The sequence below is a fragment of the Podarcis liolepis genome, assembly GCF_965112155.1.
Source record: "Podarcis liolepis genome assembly, chromosome: 1".
Lineage (NCBI taxonomy): Eukaryota > Metazoa > Chordata > Lepidosauria > Squamata > Lacertidae > Podarcis > Podarcis liolepis.
In genome coordinates this window covers 29036582-29062659 of record NC_139554.1, presented here as the reverse complement: position 1 = coordinate 29062659, position 26078 = coordinate 29036582, and the positions used below count along the sequence as shown (strand labels likewise).

The 26078-nt window shown below is 42.7% G+C and overlaps 2 protein-coding genes across 33 annotated transcripts in view; one reads left to right on the top strand and one right to left on the bottom strand.

The window, feature by feature from the left end:
- The window catches only part of NRXN3 (neurexin 3), a 1209742-nt gene that overhangs the window by 379765 nt on the left and 803899 nt on the right, over positions 1–26078 (top strand). For all 28 annotated transcript variants that reach the window (XM_083500839.1, XM_083500837.1, XM_083500855.1 and 25 more), the window contains one exon: positions 23152–23355. In XM_083500839.1, coding sequence (XP_083356965.1) covers positions 23152–23355 — 204 coding nt within the window. The remainder of the gene's footprint in view (positions 1–23151; positions 23356–26078) is intronic.
- LOC310707077 (uncharacterized protein) lies at positions 12110–25144 on the bottom strand. 5 transcript variants are annotated; one of them, XR_014526318.1, is made up of 4 exons: positions 24582–25144; positions 19671–19749; positions 17559–17761; positions 12110–13102 (listed from the first exon to the last, which is right to left on the bottom strand). XR_014526318.1 is itself a non-coding variant. In XM_083503701.1 (4 exons), exons 1-4 carry the CDS (start codon positions 24626–24628, stop codon positions 13560–13562), a joined length of 477 nt encoding a protein of 158 aa, XP_083359827.1. In that variant the 5' UTR covers positions 24629–25144; the 3' UTR covers positions 12110–13559. The 5 variants fall into 5 exon arrangements, 1 of the variants encoding a protein (XP_083359827.1); XM_083503701.1 differs by having other exon boundaries at positions 12110–13732; positions 17559–17756; positions 24602–25144; XR_014526320.1 differs by lacking the exon at positions 24582–25144 and having other exon boundaries at positions 19671–19935.

Below are 26078 nucleotides of genomic sequence, written 5' to 3'. Positions count from 1 at the left end.
TGATATGGTTTTAATAGTTCAGAGACAGAGAGAGAAGAGAGAGAGAGAGATTTAATCCTATCAATGTTTAATTTTTTAACCCCCCCCCCCTATGTTGTTCTTACCTTGTCTCTGTCAGGGGAAAATGTGGGGTATAAATAAATACAATTACTAATAATAAAAATGATAATAGTAGGTCCTAATGCACAAGCAATGAGGCTTTATTGGCATATAGTGTTGCATCAGTTTCATTAAGGCAAACAAGGGTGAGTGAGATGCTCTACAGATGACAGGGAGTGCAAACAGAGGGCTGGTAGTGGAATAAGGACAGATGGAGTCACAGTGGCATTAAAAGTTCTGCTTAGTTTTAGGGAGCAATTAGCATTGTCTGTGTCTATCGGCTTCTCATTTGCTTGAGAGTCTGACAGCAGCTGCAGCGATAGGTGAGCGCAATAGCTGTGGCGGTTGAGCTAATGAAGGTGCTCTGCAGACGGAAAGATCTGGATTATGGAGATGATGTGTGTTTCTGCACGGATGTGAAGCCACCTTCTCACAGTCTGCAGGCTTTTCCGGAAACAAGAACCAAGCATGGCCCTGACTGAAGCACGGAGCGTGCACCATATTCAAATCAGTTTCATTATTTGGTGATGGATTTGTTGATGCTGGAAATGCCAATTTCTGAAGGAAATGCAACATATTGTTACACGCCACCCCAATCTCCATGAGCGGTGTGAGATTCCAGGGGTTGCAGGCACACTTTAACCTGGGCTCTGTGTTTTCTTTTGGGAATGAGGTACAGAGGAGACTGTGGTGTCTTCATGATGGAAGGTTTATTTACACTTATATGCAACCTGATTCTAGTTGGAAGGAAATCCCAGCATCAAACCCCAAGAGGGTATCATGCATCTCCCATAGGTGCAATCGTCTCAGATTTTAATGAGACGTAAGCCATGCCTCTGCATCTCTGCCTCCTGCTTGCCGCTTCCAGACTGGAGAGGATTTTCCCTCCCTGCTCATATTGTGCTCTGACCACTTCCTCTCAGGCTTGCAAAACCAAGACACCCCCCCCCCCCAATTTGCTTACTTCAGGCCCACAGTGATTCTGAAACATTACCCTCCCAGCTCTGGTATTGTCTTTGCTAACTATTCCCCATTTGTGGCTGGCACAGCCTCTGCTTTGCTAAGCTCCAGCCTTTGTTTCTTAATGGCTTATCTGCTGGATGATTCCTTGGTCAGGAAAAAACCACACCTAGTAAATTTAGGAGGGGGGATTTGGCACCCAGGAATTTAGGGGCATCCATAACAATATCTTGACTGGCATCCAGACCGTTTTGCATTCTTCTCCTTTATATCAATTGGGTTGAGCATGTTTTGTTTCACCAAAGCCGGCTCCAGCTTCTTGCCCTGCAGATGTTTTGGGCTAGGATTCCCACCACCCCTGACATATTGAGGACATTAGGTTAGGGAAGGATGACTTAAGACTTGTTGTTTCATAAAGATGCAGTGAAATGGTGAAATTTGACAGACTAATGGAAAGATCTTGGCAAATTCAGAGTTGAGTCAGTTCCTTATGTATTGGATATAGTGTCACTACATCTGCTGATAGGAATTTATATCATAGTTACAACTCATTCTGGGCTTTCACAAAAATCCAGTTTGGCTGGGGCAGAGCTGGAACTGCTTGCATCATTTCATGTTCATTTTCCTGAGTGTCAAAAATAGCCTTCCATTTTAAGCACTTTTCAGTCCTTTTGGGTTGCATAAGTACAACTCAACCAGATAGGACAGAACTGTCTGATTCAGAAGCCCATTCCTGCCCTCAGAATTGCATATATTGTATAATACTCTGGGCCAAGAAATTTAAAGATCTGTGATCGGAAAACATCAAATTAAGTAAATTAGTTTGCTTACATGACACACATTCTGAAAGTATTCAGAAATGTTTGAAAAGAAATAGAGTCAAAGAGGGCAGGGAAGAAGTGTAGATCTGTAGACAGGTTGGGAAAGAATTTTAATTATTATTAATAATAATTGTATTATTTAAACACCACCCATCTGACTGGGTTGCCTCAGCCACTCTGGGCAGCTTCCAACAAATTAAAACACAGTAAGACATCAAATATTAAAAACTTCCCTATACAGGGCTGCCTTCAAGTGTCTTCTAAAAGTCAGATAGATGTTTATTTCCTTGACATCTGATGGGAGGGCATTCCACAGAGCGGGCACCACTACTAAAAAGGTCCTCTGCCTGGTTCCCTGTAACTTCTCACAGTGAGGGAAGCACCAGAAGGCCCTCAGAGCTGGACCTCAGTGTCTGGGCTGGATGATGGGGGTGGAGACGCTCCTTCAGGTATATTCGGCCGAGGCTGTTTATGGCTTTAAAGGTCAGCACCAACACTTACAATTGTGCTTAGAAACAGGGAGCCAACGTAGATCCTTTAGGATCGATGTTATATGGTGCGGGTGGCTACTCCCAGTCTCCAGTTTACCTGCCACATTCTGGATTAGAAGAGGCATAGCTAAATAGGAACCTGTAGTACACCGAGTTAGGACGTTGGTCCATCTGGTTGTGCATTGTCTATACTGATGGGCAGTGGCTTTCCAGGATTTCATACAAAGGAGATTCGCAGTCCTACCTGGAGATGCTGGGGACTAAATGTAGGACTCTGTGCATGCATGTGCTATAGCCAAATGCTCTTCTTTGGGGCAAGTGGATGAGACATAATATTAATGAAAATCTAACAGATGGGGGACTGAAGCCTTGGAATGCTTGGAAGCAATCTCTGTCAGACACTTCACCTGAAATACATTTCCAGGCTTTTCAGCTAAGCCTGCAAGCAGCAATTGATTAATTAGAGTGGTAGAGGGAAGAAAGTTTTAATCATACTTGTTATGTATGATGGAGAATTCACTGGCCTTGCAGCATGGATGCCTTTCACTGTCTTGGTATACCATTGCTTGAACAAAGCAAATTGAATACTCTGTACATCCCAACCACAGCTCCCCTTTGTGAAGTTATATTGATTCTATCAAATAAGCAAGGTGCAAGGGTTAACTGGAGGCAGGGCACTGCCCCACAACCTGCTTTCAGTGTAGGGATATAGCTGTGGCACACAGGATGTGGTAGTAAATATGAAAATGCCTCCAAGGCCCAGTCTACCTATGCAGCAGAATTGAGAGGAGGTAAATACATTGCATGAAGAAAAGCAACAATGTATTGCAAGTATTTCAAGGAGAAATGTCATAGCCTAGCTCATGCCTTGCTTCACTATTTTTCTCCTCACAGGGAGTTGCTTTTCTAATTTAATGGAGCCTTAAAAAGTCATGGACTTGCATTGACCAGCATTGCATTGACAGTAAATTCTACCACTTCATTCAGACCCAGCCAGAGTATGTGCAGAGTTTCATTGCCACCTCACTGTGTTGGCACAGCCGTGCTTCCACACATCTGAGATCAGAGGGCAGACTTCCAGGTCAAATGATTTGGGTCCCAGTAAGCTTGACCCCAGCTTTTCCCTCTTTGGAAACTAATCACTGACAAGTTGGAATTATTAAAACAATATCAGCAGAACCCTGGCAAATTGGGAGCACAGAGCCATCACTCTGTCAGTTCCAGTTGCCTCAGAACTTATTTGTAGCACCACCTTTTTTTTAGTCATTAAAATGTCATGGTTCTCTGGATAGAACATGCAAGCCAGACCATTAACACTTTCATGGTTCTTCAGCTTGCATTAACTTTGTCCTTGTCTCCTTTGCATGACTGCTTTTCACGGTTTTCCTCTACCCTCAGTTCTGAGTTACATATCTGCAAAGGGCACAGCTGCTGGATAGTGCCTAAGAGAAGAATAAGAAGCTCAAACATGCAGCATGCTTCTCAGTCCAGGACATCCCTGGCCTTTCCCATACAAGTGGTAGCTAAGGGTGGGCCTGTGTTGTGTTGCATTCAGGCACAGAGAGTTATTGGTAGACTGTCCTGGTAAGCACTGCCCAGCTTCCAGACTTTCCCTCCACTTCCTTTAGAACAGGACAGGTAGAAACCCTGCTGCAAGCCTGTGTAAAGAACTGACCCTGGGAGCTGTATATAATTCTCTGTAATCAAATCAGTAAATTGCCAATAATCCCTTGCTTGCAATGCTAAACCCTTTCCTAGGTGGCTGTGTATAGTTGACTTGCAACTTGTGTACATTTAACTTATGTGATCACAGCTCTATGCGCTTGGTAGCTGGTCAACTGAAATCACACAAATTAAATGCGCACATGGTGGAGAGCTTTAAAGCTGTCCATCTTGCATTGGTGTGGGGGCAAAGCCTACTCTGTGTGCCAGCTTTAGGAAAGTATGGATGGATGTGTGGGGGCAGTTCCAGGTTTGTTCTAACTATACAGGATTTACGCACAATCCCCGGAATGTAATTCCCATGCAAGTTGCAAGCTGAATGTAGTAAAGTGTCTAAAATGGAAGCCCCCAGTTGCACTGATGACTTCCTCCTAGCGAGATTGGATGCATAGACCAGCAGCTGGCATAGGAACTTCTCCAGGGCCCCAAAGACCTTTTGAGCAGTAATGTTTCCTGCTTATGTCTTTGCCCAGTCCCAGCCCTGAGCCCATCCTCAAAGCTTGCCTACTTGACTCTTTTTAAGGCTACCTAACTAGACCATGTAAGGCTCTTGCAGGCTGCCTGATAACTCATTGCATATTATTCTTGTTCAAGTACACATGACATGTGACAATAAATATCATCAGCAGATTATTTGATATCCAGTTAAAAGTGAAACAAAATAAAAAAAAATCCTCCCAGTAGCACCTTAAAGACCAACTAAGTTTGATATTGATATGAGCTTTTGAGTGCATGCACACTTCTTCAGTAACAAACTTAGTTGGTCTCTAAGATGCTACTGGAAGGAATTTTTTTTATTTTGTTTTGACTACGGCAGACCAACATGGCTACCTACCTGTAACCAGTTAAAAGTGAGTCAGTTAACCAGGCAAGTCTTCAATTTGTTGATTAGAAAGTCTGCAAATGATTCTAGATCACTGGCATTTGAATCCTTGGAATTAGTAAATTATGAAGCCTGTATAGTTTGCCAAACTTACACAGGGTCTATCTTTGCTTGAATCTCCCTGCTTAACCTTGGCACCAACTGTTCTTCATTATCTACTTTGCTGGGTGCTGCTTACGAAGGGCAATGCATCTGCTGTTGGTTATGTGGTGGTAAACAGAGGGCTTCAGCTTCCATTTTATTATCTGCTGAGTACCTTTATTGCAGCATTTCCTAAAAGCTCTTTAATGACAGCACACATCTGCCCATTATGTATCCAATAAACTTAGGAGCTATAAAATTACAGGGTAATAAGAAGTGCTACAAAATTATTTACTATGTGAAGTGAGTTGCACAGCTCTTGTTTTGTCTCTTTTCTATTACTAAAAGGAAGGGCTGTTTTCAAGGCTGTCTGCGCTATCTACAAATTAAGGACTTAGTTGAGATGGGGCCCAATATGTTTTGGACATTTCTTCAAGGTGTCCAAGTCAAGGATACTGACCATGTGGGTTAAGTCTATGAACTGGTCTATTGCAGGCCAGATCGTCCTCCTGCTGCTGAATTGGCCAATGGTGGCAGAAATTTGGGGGGGCGTTCCCCTGGGCATAGTGCCAACTGACCAATAGTGGTGATTGGCACCGCACCCAGGGCAAGGATAAATACCTGGCCTGAAGGGCCTTTTAGCTTCTATCTCACAGTGCTGGTTCTCCAACCCTCCCTCCCTCAGATTAGGGTTGTTGTTGTTTTTTGTGCATGGTACAACCTTGCTATGGACTATGTCGGTCACCAGATTTAGGGGCCAGGCAGGAATTTTTCCCATCTGGCAAATTGGGTCCACCATTTGGGTTCTTGCCTACCTCATAGCAATCATCACAACTTTGTAAGGTGGATAGGCACCAGGTAAGCCTAGTCTTGGTTGGAGGGGAGGTTGTAGCCTCCGCCTGCTCCCCCCCCCCACATGGGTAAGAATATCCTGTTAAAAGGATCCAGGGGGAGTGGCTTCTGTCCAGTGCCCAGATGGGGGCTAGGGCCATACCACTCCTCCATCAGGGACTGCTTGGGGGACACCCCAATTTGACACTGGCTTCACCCTTAGAAACACTCCCAGGAGACCGGTGGGAGTGACATGCACTGTTGCCCCAGTGCCTATGGCCAAACCTTCACATTTGTAGCCAATGAAATTGTGGCCTTATTTGATCCCAAAACCAATATGCTGCAGGTTGTCTAGTTATTTACACCTTAGGGAATGGGGTGGTCACGAGGCCTCGCAACGCAAGGCTAGATATCACTTGGAAATACAATTGCTCAAAAGATTCTTAAACTCTAAAAAGAGCAAGATATACCAGGAGACGGAGCTCTCTTGAATGTTTTGGTGGGCACCATTTAGTAAATTGAAACCACAAAGAAAATGTATTATCAGCTGAAGTAGGATCGAATGAGATGTGGAACTGAGTAATCAGAGCCATTCAATTCAAGGTGCTCATATTAGTTTTTAAAGCCCTGAATAACTCAGGCCCCAATACCTGAAAGGCCACCTCCTTTCCTACAGACCCAATCAGGTGTTAAGATTAACAGAGGGGCCCCCTCTTGGTTGCTTAACTGCCCTCATAAACTCAGGCTGGAGGTGGGTTGAGAGAGATAATTCTCTGTGTCAGCCCTAAATTGTGGAACACCTCACAGAGGTGTACCTGGGTTCTTCATTGGAAAGCTTACAGCAAATGCTGAAGACACACCTCTTTACCCAGGCTTTTGACACCTAAGATGTATATTTTTGGGATCCCAGCTGCTTTTGCAGTGTAACCCTGCACATGTCTTCAATAGAAGTAACTCTCTTTGACTTGAATGTGGCTAACTCTCAGATGAATGGATTACAACCTATGACTGTAATCCTAATGTTACCCATTCCCGTGGCAGAGAGTGTTTTCACCTAATTGCATAGTAGAGTTGATTACAGCATTTGGGGAAGATAATTTCATGGTCTTTAGGTGATTGGACCTTCTGACAAGGCAGTTCATCGATCCGACAATTCCCAACTGTGTTTTCTCCCTTGACAGCTAGAAAATCTGAGAGCATTTGAAATGAAATTTGCAAGCATCCTTTCCCGATTCTTCTCTGCGGAATGGGAGTCTGAGATGTGGCTACAAATTTTATTCAGTGTTTCCCATTTCTTAAGACAACTTTTCACTGTTCTTTGCTATTTAGTAGTTAACCTATATGCAATCAATCTCTTTAGCTGGGCAGATGACGTAGTTTGGTGGATATATCAGGACAAATTTGTTCACAGATACATGTATTAATCTTCCCCGTGAGAAATAAAGCAATACCTTCCATGTTTCCTTGCACTCTTATTCCAGCATAATATCTGTTTCTGGACTTAGAATCATAGAACTGTAGAGTTAGAAGGAACCCCAAGGGTCATCTAATCTAACTTCATAGTGCTCATCTGATAATGTTCAGTCATAGCAAAAATGCTTTCTACCTATATATGTGTTCAGAGATGTTTCTTTGTGTGGACATTGCTGCCGCTAAGGTTTGCATCCCAGGGTGGAACAAGATAATTCCAAACAATATCAGGACATGAGTAGGAGGGAGTTATTGCTTGTGGGCTTCACAGAGGTCACTTCTAATTTTCTTATGATCCTAGCCCTGTGATCCCCCCACCTCCAGTAAGGGATGCAAGTGAGAAGGCAAGTGGCCTTGGATGTAAATAGCAGGACCCCAACATGAAATAGTCCCCCCCCCCCACAAAAAAGGTGTCAAAGCTGCCATCCTGTATACAAGTAACTGAACATAGGCACTGCTCCATTCAGGAAGATTTTACTCATTGCTCACCATTGCAACTGAAGAAATATGATGTAAGATTGAAGAATTTATGAGATATTTATAAAGATGGCTAATGATCTGCTAATCCTATCTGTGACTTGGGGTTTTCATCCTGGGGAAAAGATATGATGTGTTGAAATTCTTCAGATATGTATAAGGACCTCATGTCAAAGATGGCAAACTGCTCACCATTTCCACCATGAATAGAACAAGAAGCTATTATTGTACATTTCATGAAAGCTACATTTCAGTTCAGTGTTAAGAACATCCAGGCTATTCAGTAAGAGAACAAGCTAGAGAGTCTGTGGAATCGTCCCTGGAGGATTCCACACCAAAGCTTACCAGGCACATGGCAGGAATAATGTAGATGTGCATGCCCTGCTTTGGGATATAGGATTAGTGAGGTTGTCCTTATGGGAGAGAAAATGGAACAGAGTGAATTAAAAGGTTGGGAAGAGTAAAAGTCCTCGATCAGATGCCACAGTAGCATAAAGAAAGGCACCGGATGAACTTTTCTGGCAAGACAAGCTCTCAAAAATCAGGGCACCAGGACCAAAAATATCCCTCTATCAGATGTATTTGTTTATTGCTTATTGTTTTCCACATGTGTATTAAGGTGATATGCAAAATACAATCAAAACAGCTAAAGGCAACACAGGAAACAGTAGCAAATGCATTTTAAAACAATACAAAGAAGAAACACAGGGCAGAGACCAATTCATCTAGCTGGGAAACAAAAATGTAATCAGTTGTTTCTGGAAAGTGTGCCTAGTGGGCACCTCCCATATCTTGGCAGTAGTCACCAGGTGCACTTTGGATGACAAGGGAACTTGGAGATGGGCAGATCTTTGCTGGTATCCTAAGTAACACACGTGCTCCTGTAGGTACCATTGCTTTCTAAAGATGTAGTGTGGAAACCATTTATACCAAAATGAGACAACTTGGGTGAAGGAATTATGGGGATGTTCATCAAATTTGCAGATGACACCAAACTGGGAGGGGTCGTTAATGCTGCAGAAGACAGAATTAGGATTCAGTATGCCCTTAGCAGATTGGAGAATGGGGCCTAGGCTAACAAAATGAATTTCAATAGGGACAAATGTAAGGCTCTGCACTTAGGCAGGAAGAACCAGCTGCACAAATATAATATGGGAGACACCTGGATTGCCAGTAGTACCTGTGAAAAGGATCTAGGGGTCTTAGTGGACCCTCAAGCTTAACATGAATCAACAGTGTGATGCAGTGTGATGCAGCAGCCAACACCCCCCCCCACAAACCCCCAATGCTATTCTAGGCTGCATCAACAGAAGTATAGTGTCCAGATCAAGGGAAGTAATAGTACCACTCTATTCTGCCTGGGTCAGACCACACTTGGAATACTGGGTCCAGTTCTGGGCATCACAATTTAAGAAGGATGCTGACAAGCTGGAATGTGTGCAGAGGAGGACAATCAAGATGATCATGAGTGTGGAAACTAAGCCTTATGAGCAGCGCTTGAAGGAGCTGGGTATGTTTAGCTTGGAAAAGAGGAGACTGAGAAGAAAAATGATAGCTATCTTCAAATAAGTTTGTTTTGGGTATAAGCTTCTTCAGGTGAAGAAGTGTGCGTGCACACAAAAGCTTATACATACCCAGAACAAACATACTTGGTCTCTAAGGTGGTACTAGACATTTTTTTTAATTTTTTTTTATTTATTTATTTTGACTGTGTCAGACCAGCATGGTTACCTACCTGAATCTAGAACCAATGGCTTCAATTTGCAAGAAAGGAGATTCCGACTAAACATTCAGAATTTTTTTTTGACAGTAAGAGCTGTTCAACAGTGGAACAGACTCCCACGAGAGGTGGTGGACTTTCCTGGTGGCAGTGGCAGCGAAGTGTTCCTGCCTCCCCCTGTCCCTCTGGCAATGGTGGCTTCCCTCCTCCTCCCTTACCTTGAGGCATCTGAGTACAGCAGCGACAAAGAAGCCGGTCTAGTAAACAAGTGCTATTGCTGGTGGCTCCTATTTTAATTAGAATTCAAGGACATATAATAAAATTGAAGATTTTGGAAGATTGGAAGATTCAGGGCAAGCAAAATATGGTACTTCTTCACAGAGCGCATAGCTAAATCATGGAATTTGCTCACACATCTGTCATGGATGCTTTAGCTGAGATTCCTGCACTGCAGGGGGTTGGGCTCCATGACCCTTTAGTCCCTTCCAACTCTCCAATTCTATGATTCTGTGAAGACACTCAGTTGGACCTTTGCAGTTCCTTTGCAGTCTTTTATGCAAGTGGCATCTGTATAAGACTTATGTGACCTCCAGCGTTGGAGGAGGAAAAAGCATATCCTAGCAAATGACCCTGAGTGCTTGACAGTTCCTTCGAATTTCCTAATGTACTGTAAATAAACCAAGTAATTAATCCACATTTAGGGAGGATGAACGAACAATAAAAAATTCATTAAAAAGTCCAACCATCCATCTTTATTATTTCAGTGATGCAACAATTGAAAAATGATCTGTGGTTCTATATCCTTGATTTCATATAGCACAAGTATGTGGGGGGGGGGCAGGGAGGGAACTTTTACACTGGGTGTATAATGTGATCATCAGAGCCTTTAATAGATTGTCATGCATTGTTGCACCAAAAGTAAACTTCATTGTGGGCCAGCACAGGAAGCTTTCGCCTTGCCAGAAAATCCATGGTTGTACTCAGTTGATATCTGTGCTCTTCTTAACAAGAAAGGTGGCTTCATGATGATTGGGGTAACTTTGAACATTTTGAACATATATTGTCAGCAAACATTGCAAATTGCCAGCCACACCCCCCCCCCCCGAGAGAGAGAGAGAGAGAGAGAGAGAGAGAGAGAGTCATGGTAGGAAGATTGTTACCCATTGACTTGTGTGTTGGCTCAGTCTCCTGTCCAGGGCTATTAGAATCACATAATCATAAACTTGCAGGGTTGGAGGGGACCACGAGGGTCATCTATGCAATGCAGGAATCTTTTGGCGAACGTGAGGCTCAAACCCATGACCCTAAGATTAAGAGTCTCATGCTCTACTGACTGAGCTATGTGTTTGAGCAATTTCAAAACAACCACTCTTCCTTCTTGAGAGCCAGTGTGGTGTAATGGTTAAGAGCGGTAGACTCGTAATCTGGGGAACCGGGTTCGCGTCCCCGCTCCTCCACATGCAGCTGCTGGGTGACCTTGGGCCAGTCACACTTCTTTGAAGTCTCTCAGCCCCACTCACCTCACAGAGTGTTTGTTGTGGGGGAGGAAGGGAAAGGAGAATGTTAGCCGCTTTGAGACTCCTTCAGGTAGTGATAAAGCAGGATATCAAATCCAAGCTGCTGCTCCTCCTCCTCCTCCTCTTCTTCTTCTTCTTCTTCTTCTTCTTCTTCTTCTTCTTCTTCTTCTTCTTCTTCTTCTTTATCCTTGAAATGGCCTTGGACTGGACAACCCTTTAAATAGACCCCTCTGTTTAAAGTAAAGTAGGGCACAAACACACCCTGCTTGCTTACTGGAATGGAGTAATTTCTCAAGGAAATTAAAATGTGCACCTACATTTCTCTGACAGCACTGAAATGTATCCCTGTTTCCTTTTCTGTGTGGGAGTTCTCAGATCTGTCCATGTGAATTAAGAGAGGGGGGAGAAATGAATCCCCTCATCCACCCATGAACCCTCTTCCCCTTTGCTGTGTGCTTCCAGCTCTGCTTAGTCCTGACACAGGCAATGATGTCTGAAGCATGCTTTGGTGCGGAAATATCACCATCATTAATCTAATTTCAGAGGGGAAGGGATAAGTATAATTATGTTTGTTTTAATTATTACCGCACTAATCCCTGCTCCAAATTAATATATAGGAAATATTCTCATCAGTAGCTTTTTTATATAAGAAGAGTTGTATAGGAAAACTCTGAAAAGCGCTCTCCCTTTTTTTGCTGAAAAGATTGGGCGTATGATCCCGTATGTGCTTGCATGTATGGGAGGGAAGATTTAAACTTTCAGGCTCAAATGTTTTGTGAAAACACTTGCATAATAAATAGTCCATGTAGTTCAGCCAAGCCGGCCTTGCATAGGTTTGGGCTATAGGGACATAAATCAACAAGCCACTTCATACATTACGTTGCATTGTATGTATTTTTGTTTTACATACTTACTGTATTTATATGCCACCCAATAGCAAAAGGTTCTCTGGGTGATTTATACATATATAAAATATAATAAAAAATAAGAATGAAATCTAAAACAGAATAAAACCATCAACAGAATAAATTCAGATTTCAACCTAAAAAGTGGGGGTGGGGAGGCAACAGTTCCAAAGATCTTAAAAGCACTGAAAAAAGGAAAGAAAAGAAAAGTTGCAAATTGACGATTGAAAAGCCCTGGGCAGAGGGGAGGTCTTCATCTGGTGCTGAAAATGCTGCAGTGCAGATGCTAGATTTCTGGGGCGCGCCTTCCACAACTGAGGTGCACTTACAGTAAGATGTGTCAAGTATACATATAGTATTGTAAAGACAAAATGTGATGGAAGCACATCTAAAAACATACACACCATACAGGTCTACTTATCAGAGACTAATAGTTGGCTGCCCGTTCTGTAGAGTGTATACTTGGAAGTAAACCTAGCTTTGCCTCTGTGTAAATGTGTGAACCAGCCTTGAATGTCATATCTCTCTTCTCTCCTATTGAATTCCCTGAGCTCATTTGCTGGAGCCAAGCTCCATTGCCTCTCTAGGTCACAAAGTGTCAGGAGTCCCATTTCAGAGTTGGCATTGCCCCATCTTGGTTCTTGATTCTTCTCTCTCTCTTCTTCTGTTGCCTTCAGGGTTTTTTTGGGTTTTTTTGCCAAGGCAAGCAGTTACTGTTGGCATTGATGAAGTGAAATGCCTTGATGAGAAAATGGCTGGGAAGAAGTGGATTCATTTGTCATAAGAAATTATTTCCAATTTTTGAAATTACCATACTGGGCTTGGAGATGCTATCTATGAAATGAGTTCACTCTGTCTCTGTGCTTCCACTCTGATCCACTCGTGTCCAACTGAGAAGTCGGCACTGGCCCAACACTGTGCCAATTCACTTCTATTCATTTTGGGAGAAGTGGAATGATTTCACATTAATGACTCACCCTTAATTGACTCCCTCTCCATATGAAGATATGCAATCACCACTTGGACATTTTGATGGATGGGCTGGAGATGTTGTCCGATATGGAACGTGGATGCAAAAGCACAGCCGCCGCCACTGTTTGGAAAGGTCACACCTGGTAGAATGCACTGAATTCTGAAAGAGAGAGAGAGAGAGAGAGTGTGTCTCAAGCTTGAATGCAGACAGGGAAGCCCCTTGTTTGAGGCAGGATAGAGGACCACTGATCCAGTCTCTTTAAGGCCTGTGATTCATGAAGTATGAACTGATTCTTCCAAAGGAGGCACATGCAGTTCCGAGGAGGTGCTTGAGCTCCTCCTGGACATCTTCCTGTGTTGTGTTTCAGTAATTGTGAAAATTACTAGATACTAGACCTTAGAATAGTGTGGAACTGCAGTGTTTGCTGTGTTGTTTTGAAGCTTGTGCATAGAGTGCTCTAGAGATACAGGTTTTCCATAAAAAAGCATTCTCTCCACCTCCCTTCCAGCCCCCGTCTCCCACTTTGCCTTGGGAATCCAAGTAGCAGAGTTCAGTAAGAAATCAGCTTCAGTTTCCTCTGTGGTTTAGCCAGGGTTTTGCAAACTGGAATCAAGGGTTGCCTTTCTTGGGGGGTGGTGGCAGCACTGCGGTGCCTACCCATGGTGCCTGCTGCTTCTTTGACTGCACTTTCTGGGTGAAGAAACAGGGAGAAGCACAAGGAGAAGGACCAGCAGCCAACACTTGCCTTTCCCTTATGCTCTTGGCAGCCATGAAGATTGGGCCTAGAGGAAGGGCACAAGCACATGAGCAGTGGCAACAAGGTTGAGGAGGAAGTAGTCCAACTCAGGGAAGAGGGCCTGCTTGGGCAGCTTGCCCAGGGGCCCCCAAAACACAGTGCTGGCTAATTTCATGCCCCATGAAAATAATTGTTCTCTAAGTTGCCTTTTTCTTTTAAGTAAGGCAAGATATATTCTTGATCATCATAATCATTAATAAATTTATACAGTGGTACCTCAGGTTCAGAACTTAATTCGTTCTGGGGGTCTGTTCTTAACCTGAAACTGTTCTTAACCTGAAGCACCACTTTAGCTAATGGGGCCTCCTGCTGCTGCTGCACAATTTCTGTTCTCACCCTGAAGCAAATTTCTTAACCTAAGGTACTATTTCTGGGTTTAGTGGAGTCTGTAACCTGAAGCGCATGTAATCCGAGGTACCACTGTATATGTGTATTATATTAATGTACAAAATTTAATCATCATCATCTAAGGCTATCTGTGGCTGCTAATGCTGATAGCTATTTTCAGTCACCAATGTTGGAGGCATTGTGCTTCTGAATTCAAGTTGTTAGGAATCAGAGGTGGGCTGAGTTGAGCTCAGATCCTTCTTGCAGGCTCTCCGTGGACATCTGGTTGGCCACTGTGAGAACAAGATGCTGAACTAGATGCACCACTGGCCTGATCCAGCAGGCAATAATCTTGATAGTTGTAATAATCGTTTTATTAAATCTGCCAAATCCAGCGCCTGTTGTAGAGGAGCGAATGATTTCAGGCTTCATGTAACTTTGCTTGCTGGGTTTCAAGAAGGGGTGGCTTTTAATGTAACCATTTTTGAAAACACCCCATGAGTGGCCCTTAAGAGCACTGCAACATCCTTTTGTTTACCATTTCTTGTAATCAATGTTCCTAATGCTGTGCTTTCAATGGAGTCCTGCCACTTTGGGGCTATAGAGGCAGATCTGGTAAAATGAATGCTCTTGAGGTTAAGGCACTCAAGGGTAAAATCCTTGCTAATGCTTTTGCATTAGAGAGATAAAATCGTTGATTGCCCTTATGAAACGCCGTGCACAGACCTCTCCTTTCTTTGTCTGTCAGAGCTTCTTTTGTGCAGAAACTTGATTGAATTTATTTATCAGCTCGGCAACAATGCTGGAATTGCACGACACTAAAGAGGAACAGAGCCCTAACAGTTTTACCAGCTGACCTTTGTCAAGATAATAAGCCCAAATGCTGTCTCCTGTCTGTTTAAAATATGCAATGTCAAAGTGGCATCTGGGACACTCAGTGAAACTATGGTGAGAAACCATCAGGATCATTCTAGCAAAATGTACACTATCAAAAAAAGGCAAGATAATATATAGTGTGCTTGACATAATGAGCTCCCTGGGCTACTTTTACAAAAGCACCAAGGAGCTGGTGTGAAATAGTTTAGGTCTATGATTGATGAACAAGACTCTAGGTAGGTGGAAGAAAAGTTACCAGAATTTTAACTACTGATTTCTGAAACAGAATCAAATATACATAGCATTAAAAGTTTGAGGGGAGGGAAACCCTTCTAAACCCAATAAATTAATGGATGTCAGAATCTAGCTAATATTTATTTGCCCCTCCTTTCTTCCAGCATTGTAGGTTTCTCATGTGGTCCACCATCCAAGTACTGGCTGGACCCAGATGTGTTTTAGCTCCCACAGAGTTACTGTGTTCTATTTCCTCAGTTATTTGGGCATTTGGTTTCATTTCAGGAGCTAGATAATTATGAAAAAAAAGTTCTGTGAGCCAGAAGGCATGTTATATTTGTTTTTCCACCCACTCACCCCCAGTACATGGGGAATTACTTTTGATAATTGAGGGACTATTGAAAGACGTTTGCAAGATGGTACAAGGGTCAGATAGCTAAGGAAAGAAGGACAAATATTCCAACATGTGAGCACAAACCTCCTGTACAAGGGTGAGTTAGGGGGATTCCAATCCACACCTAAAAGTTTAGAAGAAAAGCTGTACCCCAGCATACACTAGGCACATTAGAGAAAATCTCCAATTCTCCTGGGGGCCCAATGTGGATTGTGATGCTCATCTGGTCCATATTGAACTTTATGGACACATCTGATGTAGATGATCACCCCTACCCAAGGCCACAAGTTCATTAAGTAAGGGGCTAGACATGGATTGGGGCCCTAGTCTGCAACATAATAACTGGCTGGGGGGGGGCTAGAGTAATGAAGCCAAGTTTCTCACTTAAATGTGGGGTTGGACAGTTATACTGTTGTTCCCCTTCTTTTGAAGTTGGGGTTTTTGCATGCGTTCTTCAAACAGGAAAGATTTTATCCTGGTGTTGCTGCCTGGATTCCACAAGCCACTCTCTGTTAGTATGAAATTAATCAGCCAATGCATCTGAGTTATTCCTACGGTTAAAATCTAAATGCATGGGTGGGTCATGATTTATTTATTTTTGTTTTAAATGCAGCCTCCTGATGAAATAAATGAACCAGAGTTGCTTGCTAAATAAATAATGTAGCCCTATCAATTAAGAAAATGAAAGTGATAAAAGAGAAAAAATAAATTTAGAACAATGTAATGTTAATCATGCTTAGTCAGCCACCATTTCCCCGGAAGTGCTGTAGTAACACTATGTTATATGTAGTTAGTCCCACCTAGGGGTGTTAGAAGGTGCTGTGTCTCTTTCTGCTCTGTATACATCACTGCTTCCACTCTACTGCAGTTTGTCTTATGCCAAAAATGATGTCATTTGTCTCTCTGTCCTCTGTGGTAACATTACACAACATATGTAACTTACATGGTCATTATGTTATTCCACTTCATACATTTCATTCCCAAGGAAACTCTTTGTAAATGTGGGGGTGCTCTGTATAGATCACATGCAGCACTGAGGAGGGGAGCCAATAATTGTATTACAAAATTCAGAGAAATGTGAAAACTGAGGGATAACTATGTTCTGATCCAATTCTTCACCACATCAAGATTGCAATAGAAAAGGAATTACCTCCCATCTTAACCCCTTCAACGATGATCTATAAGTATGTGTTTGACATAGGGGTAAACCAAATGTTATTAGCAACCAAATCTGGGTATTAAAAGAAATAAGAAATAAGTAAGCAAGAGTAGTTAGCTGTAGTTAGTACTTACTTTCTATAAAACCTGGTAAGGAGGCTGAAACACACTTTGGAGTTGAACATTCTTCCCTAAGTGCAGTGGTACCTCGGGTTACAGATGCTTCAGGTTACAGACTCCGCTAACCCAGAAATAGTACCTCGGGTTAAGAACTTTGCTTCATGCTAAGAATAGAAATTGCATGGCGGTGATGCGGCGGCAGCAGGAGGCTCCATTAGCTAAAGTGGTAACTCAGGTTAAGAACAGTTTCAGGTTAAGAAAGGACCTCCAGAACGAATTAAGTTCTTAACCCAAGGTACCAGTGTACTCTTCTCCCCCCATGAGCTGTTGCATAGGTTCTTCAGACCCGCCTCCCTAGGTAAGTTGCAGGAGGTGGGGGGCAGTGGGGTAAGCCCATTGCACAAGCAGAAGTCCTTGCACAGGGCTTCTGATGACGGGACTCATTATATTCTGCCCAAAATATTCATTTTGGGGGAAGTTTCCCATTTTATACGTGAAAGCCCTATATATGTGCTGCTGATCATCTATTACCACTGCCTGCATTGCACTGTTAGCCTCTGGCAGGGCTGGCCCTACCATAAGGCAGAGTGAGGTGGCTGATTCAGGTGGCAGAAACTCTTGCGGGGGTGAGGGTAGGGAGTGGTGCTCAGGTGTTGCAGGAGAAAGCATTGTGGGTGGCTTGCCCTGTGGTCCCTCAGCTAACCTGCTGCCCTCAGCTGCGGTGAAGGATGCTGCTCTCCTGCCAGTGTTGAAGTAATATTCAAGGGCCAGTTGTGGGCAGTTGCAGGAGGGGGGGGTGCATCTCGTCCTTTGCCTTTCTGCTGGGTCTGGCCTGCAGAAAATAGACGTCTCTTCCTCTCTTTCAATTCTCCTCGCAGTAAGGCTGTGAAACAAATTGGCCCTGTACTTAAGGAGAAAAAGAGTCATCACATCACTATTGATGAGCTGATTAGAAGCTGCAGTGGGCCCAACTTACTATCCTATTGATGATACCCTTCTGTAGAGTAATATTGCCATTTGTCTGAAGTGCTTTCAGACAGTCGCCAACCGGCAATTTTACAGCTTTACAAAAGTTATGCAAGAGAAAAGTGGCAGTACTTTGATGGGGTAAGAAAGGGATGTGCAGAACCCTCCTCCCACCTCCTGGTGTTATAAACACCATATAGTTGAACTTGTATTTTTAAGTTTGGAAGGTGCAACTTGGAACCCCAAATTAAATGGTATACTGTACTCCCCCCCCCCAAGCTAGCAATGCTGTCATTATCTCCCTAATTGCTGCCTGCTCTGCTCCATAACACTTCCCAAAAGCTGATTTATTTGTCAGACTTAAAAATAAATAAATCACTAGTTTACAAGCAGGGCTTTTTCATTTAAGGCAAATTTAATAATCTCTGTCTTTCTCCTGCTTCTGAATTTCTTCTGGCAAATAGAAATGTAGCATTTCACTCATGGGTCACAAGGTTTGTTGTGCTTCGTTACATTATTTGTTCAATCATGCAAAGCCACAAATAGCTCTTTATTGGTAGCTTGAGCTGTCCTAAAGCTATTCAATTCATAAGATTTCGTAGGGAACAATCCAAAGCCAAGTTTGCCCAGGATGATTGGGCAAGTTTGTGTTTGGAATAGGCAGATCTATGTCTGAGTCAGGTGAGTCTCCCATTCTGGTTCAGCTGGAGGTGCACAGGTGTAAGTGCCCTTTGTTGTTTAGTTGTTTAGTCGTGTCCGACTCTTCGTGACCCCATGGACCAGAGCACTCCAGGCACTCCTGTCTTCCACTGCCTCCCGCAGTTTGGTCAACTCATGCTGGTAGCTTCGAGAACAGGTAGCACAGGTGTAAGTGCCCTATCCTGGCTCAACTGGGGCTCAGCCAGCTCAGCAGAAGCCAGCTCAGCCAAGGCTGGATTAGGTCCCCCGAAGGTCTTTGGGGTGTGGTGGGGGGTGTGGCATGGTAGGCCAGGCAGTGGAGACTTACCGCTCTTCTAAACTCCTTTCCACTTTGTCACAGTGGCCAACTAGATGCCCCCGGGAAGCACGCAAGCAGAACATGATGAGTGCAATAGCACCCTGTCCACCTGTGATTCACAGCAGCTGGTATTCAGAAGCATGCTGTATCAGAATCGACTTGATGAGAAAGCCCTTTGCCTGCATCTTAAATACATCTTTATACATGTGCCCCACAGTTATGGAAGAAGGAATGGATTCTCAAAGCACAATTTCAGCCCGTGTGTTCTTCTCATTTGGCTTGCTGACTTTGTACAACTTTTCCAGCCTTGACCTTCTCGTCCGATATTTCTTCTCAAAACAGTTCTGCGCACTTCTGCAAATGTTAGATTGACATTTGGAGCAGGCTTCAGGAGGAGCTCTAATGCTCCCTTTTGGCTCCCTCATGTGCCTGCCAAGATTCAGCAAGGCTACAGTCTCCTGCTCCCCACGTCTCTGGGCTAGTAGTAACATTTACCAGCAACCGTTTCCTCCATCTGCAAATGTTTCCACGGCCTTTCCTAATGTTCTTGAACCTTCCTTTCTGGTCTGCTTCCCCCCCCACCTGCCCCCATGAGCACAGCCCTGAAAGGAATAATGCCAAGTTCTAACAATTTAATAAGATTCCCCTTTTGCTGTAGATATAGGGATTTTAGAAAAAATAGATAGTTTAATATCTAAAAGAGGAACACCATATTTTGTCCCAAGGCAGGTTTACAAGTGCTAATGCTGGTCTTACTATTAGAGCTACTGAATCTTACAGGGTTTTGACTTTAAGGTCAAGCCAATGAGGATAATGGTAGACTTGCAAAAATTCAGGGAATGCATTTGATACCTTGTTTATATAAATTCTTCCTTCCTTTTGTCTTCTTTTCTATGCTCTTTTTATGAAAACAGACAGCCACCAGCCATAACTGTTAAACAGAAGCACATGAAAAGACTCAGTTTATCTTTTTACTCAAAGTTCCATGAGACTCTGCCCAAAACCACTGATTTCTACAGATGAGGGAGATGCTAAACACTTCTACAGATGCTCCTTCTGCCATTTAGCCAATTCAGCTTTAGTCAGCCCTACAGAGGTTGGACTACAACATGGGCACCACGTTAAAATAGGAAAGAAAGAAAGAAAGGACTTGGGTCCTCTTATTGTCGATTAATCCCCATGCCCACTGGCACCACATGCACTGATACTTGCCAGCTCTACACACATGCCCAGACAGTGGCGCAGACAGTTTCAGGCAGGGCCCATTCGAGCTGAAGGTGTCAAAAAGAGCCATTTCATGCTTGACTTCACTTCCTAATACAGTCCACAGCAAGAGCAGGGAGGTGTGCGCGACTGTGTTTCTTTACATGCAGCCAGTAAGTGTGTGTATAATATAGAGTACATTTTGTTCTACTAGCAGCTGGAAGCGGCAGTATTGGGAGTGCAGAAGTGAAAGCGATCGGAATTGCATTTAGCATGCTGTGCTTTGCTTCTCTGCAGCAGCACCTTGTGAAAAGGGAGCACAGCTTTTCTTCTGTGACCCACAGCTGGTTTGCACTCATGGCAAATGGTGTGTAGGTGAAGAGGGGCAATAGTTTGTGTGCATCTGAGGAGACTGCTGCGTCTGCAGCCTTACTTTACACATAATAATAATAATAATAATAATAATAATAATAATAATAATAATTTATTTATACCCCGCCCATCTGGCTGGGCTTCCCCAGCCACTCTGGGCGGCTTCCAAAAGAATATTAAAATACTATAATGCATCAAACATTAAAAGCTTCCCGAAACAGGGCTGCCTTCAGATGTCTTCTAAAAGCCTGGTAGTTGTTGTTCTCTTTGACATCTGGTGGGAGGGTGTTCCACAGGGAAGGCGCCACTACCGAGAGGGCCCTCTGCCTGGTTCCCTGTAACTTGGCCTCTCACAGTGAGGGAACTGCCAGAAGGCCCTCGGTGCTGGACCTCAGTGTCCGGGTAGAACGATGGGGGTGGAGACGGTCCTTCAGATATACTGGACCAAGGCCGTTTAGGGCTTTAAAGGTCAGCACCAACACTTTGAATTGTGCTCGGAAACGTACTGAAACATCAGTTCTGAAACATCAGTTCAATTGGCTGCAATTCAGTTCAGTTCACATTTTAAAACAAAGCTACCTAACTCACATGTTCCTGTACAATACATGAATCAAAACCCAGCCATCCTTCCAAATTTTCACTTCTCTGAATTTTGCAATGCAGTTATCTAACAAGGTACAGACATGCATATATTTTGATAAAGTGTTCATAAAAATGAATATATAAGAAAAAATAGCATATCAACATGGATTTATTTAGGGAACACTGCTTTGCACAGATGTGTATGTTTGGCCAAACTTCATACAAAATTGTGTAAATTAGGAGAAATTCACATTGAAATGCTGGCGAATTTTCATGAGGATTTCTTTTTTAAACTGCGAACTAATGTGGAAATATAGAGAATTGCACTTTAGTTTTGAATAATGAGAAACTAAGAGAAACTAAAAGTGATAGGCAATATGTTTGGCGACTAGAATTTTGATGACTGTATGTAAGTGTCAGCAAATCACTATAGTGCTGATATACATACTTACAATTGCAGGCATGCCTCAGCCGGTACCCACACAGCTGTTTGTTTATGTTGCAAATCTTTGTGTTAATGCTAAGAAAGATGGGGACAGAGCTTATTCAATATGTATGCATCATCTCAGTATTCAGGGTGTGGGTGCAATTACTCCATGCGATAACACATACCTTAGTGAATTTGACCAAAAGCAGGTGCTAGTCAACTTGGAGATCAGTGCGGGGGGGGGGGGGTTTGTCCCACTTTTAAAGGGGTGCCCTCAAAACAACTCATAATGTTTATAATTTATTTTTAATGCCTTGTATTTTCAATTTTATTTGTAATATAATATTTCAAATGCTCCATGTTTTTTTTTATAAAATGTAGAGCTACATTTTTTAAAACCAACCAACCAACCCATGCACATAAACCAAAACTATCCAGAACTGGGGCAATACAAGCTCCAAGCATCATTGTCACCTCCCTCCTCCTCTCTCTAGGAATTTGTCAATTTGTCCTACAGGGCAGCTGATGATGGATGTGGCCCTGCAGCAGAGTAGGGAACAGTGCAGATGGAGCAGGAACAAGTTCCTAGGCTTGTCTTCCACTGCCTCTCTCTCTCCTGGATTTCTTTCTGCAGGACAGTTGGTAGTATGTGACCCAGAGAGAGGGGGGCAGTTCACTTGGCTCCAGAGTAGGCACTTAATGTTGTCTTAACCTGCCACTGTATCTCTCCTGGAAGCCTTCACACAGAGCAGTTGGCAGCAGATGGCCACGAGTGGAAGGGAAATGTCCTGCTGGAGCAGAAGTATATATCAACAGTCAATTGAGTGTCTTCACACCTTAAGTAATCTCTATTACCTTTAGTTAGCAAACCTTTCCACTGGAAAACTAGTGATTGTTAGGTCTAGGTTATGTGTGCTATATGTCCTATGATGCACGTGGCATCATGGGTTAATTTGTCTCAACTTCCTGTCCTCACACTAAGCATGAGAATAATGAGATGTTTCATCTGAATTTTAACTTCCCTTCACTCCAAAGCTCATGGAAGTAACATTTTTTTAAATAAAAACAACAACATCACTTTAAAATATTTTTCAAAGAACCATCCACGAGACAAGTGAACTGTCTAGTAAATCGGATTTGTAGTTGAGTTCCTATTGAGGATATTTGGCGAGTCAACATGACCGTGGTGAGGGATTTTAGGATTGGAGTGATCATTCTGTGATATTATGGCAGTGGACAAAGCTCTATTGTAATTTTTGAGTAAATGTGTTAGAAGATGAAAAAGAAGAACCATCCACTATAGCAATCTTCTGTTCAAATACTGCTACAAAATGGTTTCCTACCCCTTCCCCCCAAACCCCACCCCTACACTCCTTTTTCCTTTCCATATTAATTAAGCCATTACTATTGATCAACTGCAGATATTAGCTTGAGTTGTAGGAAAGCAGATCTTTAACACCTGAGGCAGGTAGAATGGGTAGCATATGCTATATTGGAACCAATTTGTAGAGAAAATGGAAGCTTCATTGCTAGCACTGATCTAGCCTCCATGTTGTTTTTGGTGTGCAACACGATAAGCTCAACACAACAATACTTCCTATTAAAAATCTCACGGCTGCTAGCCTATAGCAATGCATAGTGAAGCAATTTATCTGCAGTGTGTTCTAAGTACTGAGGGATCATTCAAGATCTGGAGCGCACAGAACTGATAGTGATTAATTTTTATTTTCCTTTTCTTTGTTTTTTCAGAGGCATCGATTCTGAGTTATGATGGTAGCATGTACATGAAGATCATTATGCCGATGGTCATGCACACAGAGGCAGAGGATGTGTCCTTCCGCTTTATGTCTCAGCGGGCTTACGGGCTCCTGATGGCCACCACATCCCGTGATTCAGCCGATACCTTGCGGCTAGAGCTGGATGGAGGCCGTGTCAAACTCATGGTCAATCTAGGTATTGTACAGAGATTGCCCCCCTCCACCCCCCGGCTTTCAGTTTTGAGCTTGTTTTGTTTTCTTGTCCGTCTCCCCCTTCCCTGCTCCCACCCCCCCGTTTGGTTTAACTGAATTATAAGTAGTCGCTGATGTATTCTGTAACAGTATTAATGATGGAGAAATAAATTCTCCAGTGACCATTGCATGGTGATTTTATGTTAATTCCTGGTTATGGGTAATGTGATTTTTAAGTCTGTTTTTTGTTTTTTAAGTTTCCTTTCTTGTTCCTGAACTGGTTAGCTTTATGTAAGACATGCTATTCAGTCCATCTTTTGATCAATCACATCCTCATTTGATCCAGCCTCTCTATTACTATTCAAAACAGTCAAAAGTGTTTGACAAAAAATGACAAAGGCATAAAGGGAAGGGTCTATATAGCTACAGTGTTTTTAAGAAGCCAGTGTTTTATATTTCAAGCATTCCTCTTATCGTCCAATGACTTTTAGGTTCATATAGGAAGTAGGGTTGTTAATTTTCAGGACTTATGCTACCAAATATTGTACAACATTTTTTAAAAAATAAGCTGACAACTAGGGAATGAATTTCAGATATAAATGAATACGTGCTAATTAAATGGAGGAATATATTCAGAGAGATTGCCTGCCACCCACCTACCCAAGACAAGGTATGCATGTAAACAATTTTAGATAAGGAACTTATTTGGATTGCAGAACAGGGGGGTGTTAATCCTTTCCCCTAATATTTGCATGCTTGTATTAAATCGCATTAGAATGATTTGTAGCACCTTTTTACATCCAGCCCCCAAAACAATGAACAATATACTGCGTTTGCTCATAAAAAAAATACCCCCAGTCCCCAAACAATACAAGGAGCACAGGAGACGTGGGCCACCTCTGTTCACTCCTCTGGGCTCAAAGGCCCCCTGTTCCTTCAGTGTCATCCACTCTAAAGCACTGAAAGGAAAATTTCAGTATGTTGCTGCTTTCTCCTCTGACACTGCTGTAACCAGGCAACCTCTGTGCCCTTTTCTCAGTCCATTTGCTGATGATATTTCATATTCATATAAAGTGTTTTCTAGAAATCAAAAAGCTTCATTTTTGTTTCCCAGAAAACAAATGCCTTCATTTTCTGCCATTGGCAGAAGGTAGCAATTATTAAGAGATGGAGGGCCTGGCATAGGCAATATTCTTTCCTCTGTCACTAATGGAAAGTGAAAATGCTTACATCTTGTTGATTATACTTGCCTGCCTCAAAGAGAAGTCACAAGCCATAGCTGTGGATGTTGCTGCTGCTGCATGCTCTGAGGGCCTCACTTGAGAGGCTGTCTTAAAACCCCAGATGTTACTATGTTCATAACCACTATAAGCTTTTCTGTTGATCAGGTCATAGCTTGGCAATTGTGATATTGTGTGAGGTCACCATTGCTCATAAAAGGAAACCCAGCCTCACAATGCAACTGACTGAGATGCCAGTGCTTAACCTTCAGTCCTCCTCTCAGGACTTCCCTAACAATTTCACAAGCTCATGAATGTATACAAGTTGTTTGAGAGTAGTCTTACATGATCTTACTCATCTAAAAAAGCTTCAGACATAATGGAAATTTGCAGGGGGGAGGGTTAGGAACAGGAGTTGGTAGTGGATGCACACATATTTATTTCAGTACTTCTCATTCAACATGGTTGGAGATGGTCTCAATGTAGGAATGTATTGTGCAGACTTTTAGTTAAGATTTCATGTTAAAATGCACTGCATGAAAAATCCTAACGGAGACTTCTGTCTGAAGTTTTGTGGACAAAGAAGCTCTAATAAGCCAAAACTTCAGGTCTCTTTTCTTACCTGCTATAACTGCAGCATCACTCTAGCTTTGCTGCAGGAAAGGAGCTTCAGTCTAGCAGGACTCTGAAGGTGACTTCCAGAGCATTAGCTAAATTATGCAGTAGTGAAGATCTGCAAAGGTTTCATATATCAATTGGGTTCTGAAACAAATACTCCTCCATAATAAATAGCCAAAAATACAGTAGATTTGAAGACACAAGTAAAATATTAGACCTTCTAAAAAAGAACAGAGTATACTATCTCAGGTAGTTCAAACACCAATACTTTGGATTATAGTTCTTTGGACCGTTATGATGTAATTATGATGTAGAGAGTTCTGAGAAGTTTTTGAGTCAGGATGCCATTGAACTATAGCTCCTATCATCCCAGACCATTGGCCGTACTGGCTGGGATGGACGGGAGTTGGAAGTCCAGCAAAATCTGAAGAGCCACAACAGGTTCTACATCATAGATGTAGCCTTGCTCATAATTAACAGATGGTCAAAAACTACAAGTAAGTAAAAAAAACCCAATCTGGAAATCACATAGCTGGAATATGAATAATCTGATGTGCCATAAATACATATTGGCAAAGACTGTTTTGAATGGTATAAAATATTCTTGTGCTTGCTCCCCGTCCCCCTCACATTTTAATTCCATTTGGTTTCTCTTAAAAGGTTGTCTGTTTATTAAGGTCTTTTCTGTGATCTCTTTATGCTGTGTATCCAAGTCGTAAAAGCTTCTTTACACCCCATCCGTCATGGTATATCAAAAGATGGTATTCAACCCTTCAAAGGCCTGAAGCCTGCGGCCCGCACAGCAAACAGCCCTTCGAACAGAGTGTACAGAGCAGCCTGCAAGGGCTGGCATATCCTTCTCACCTGCACCACACCTTTGAGCAAAAAC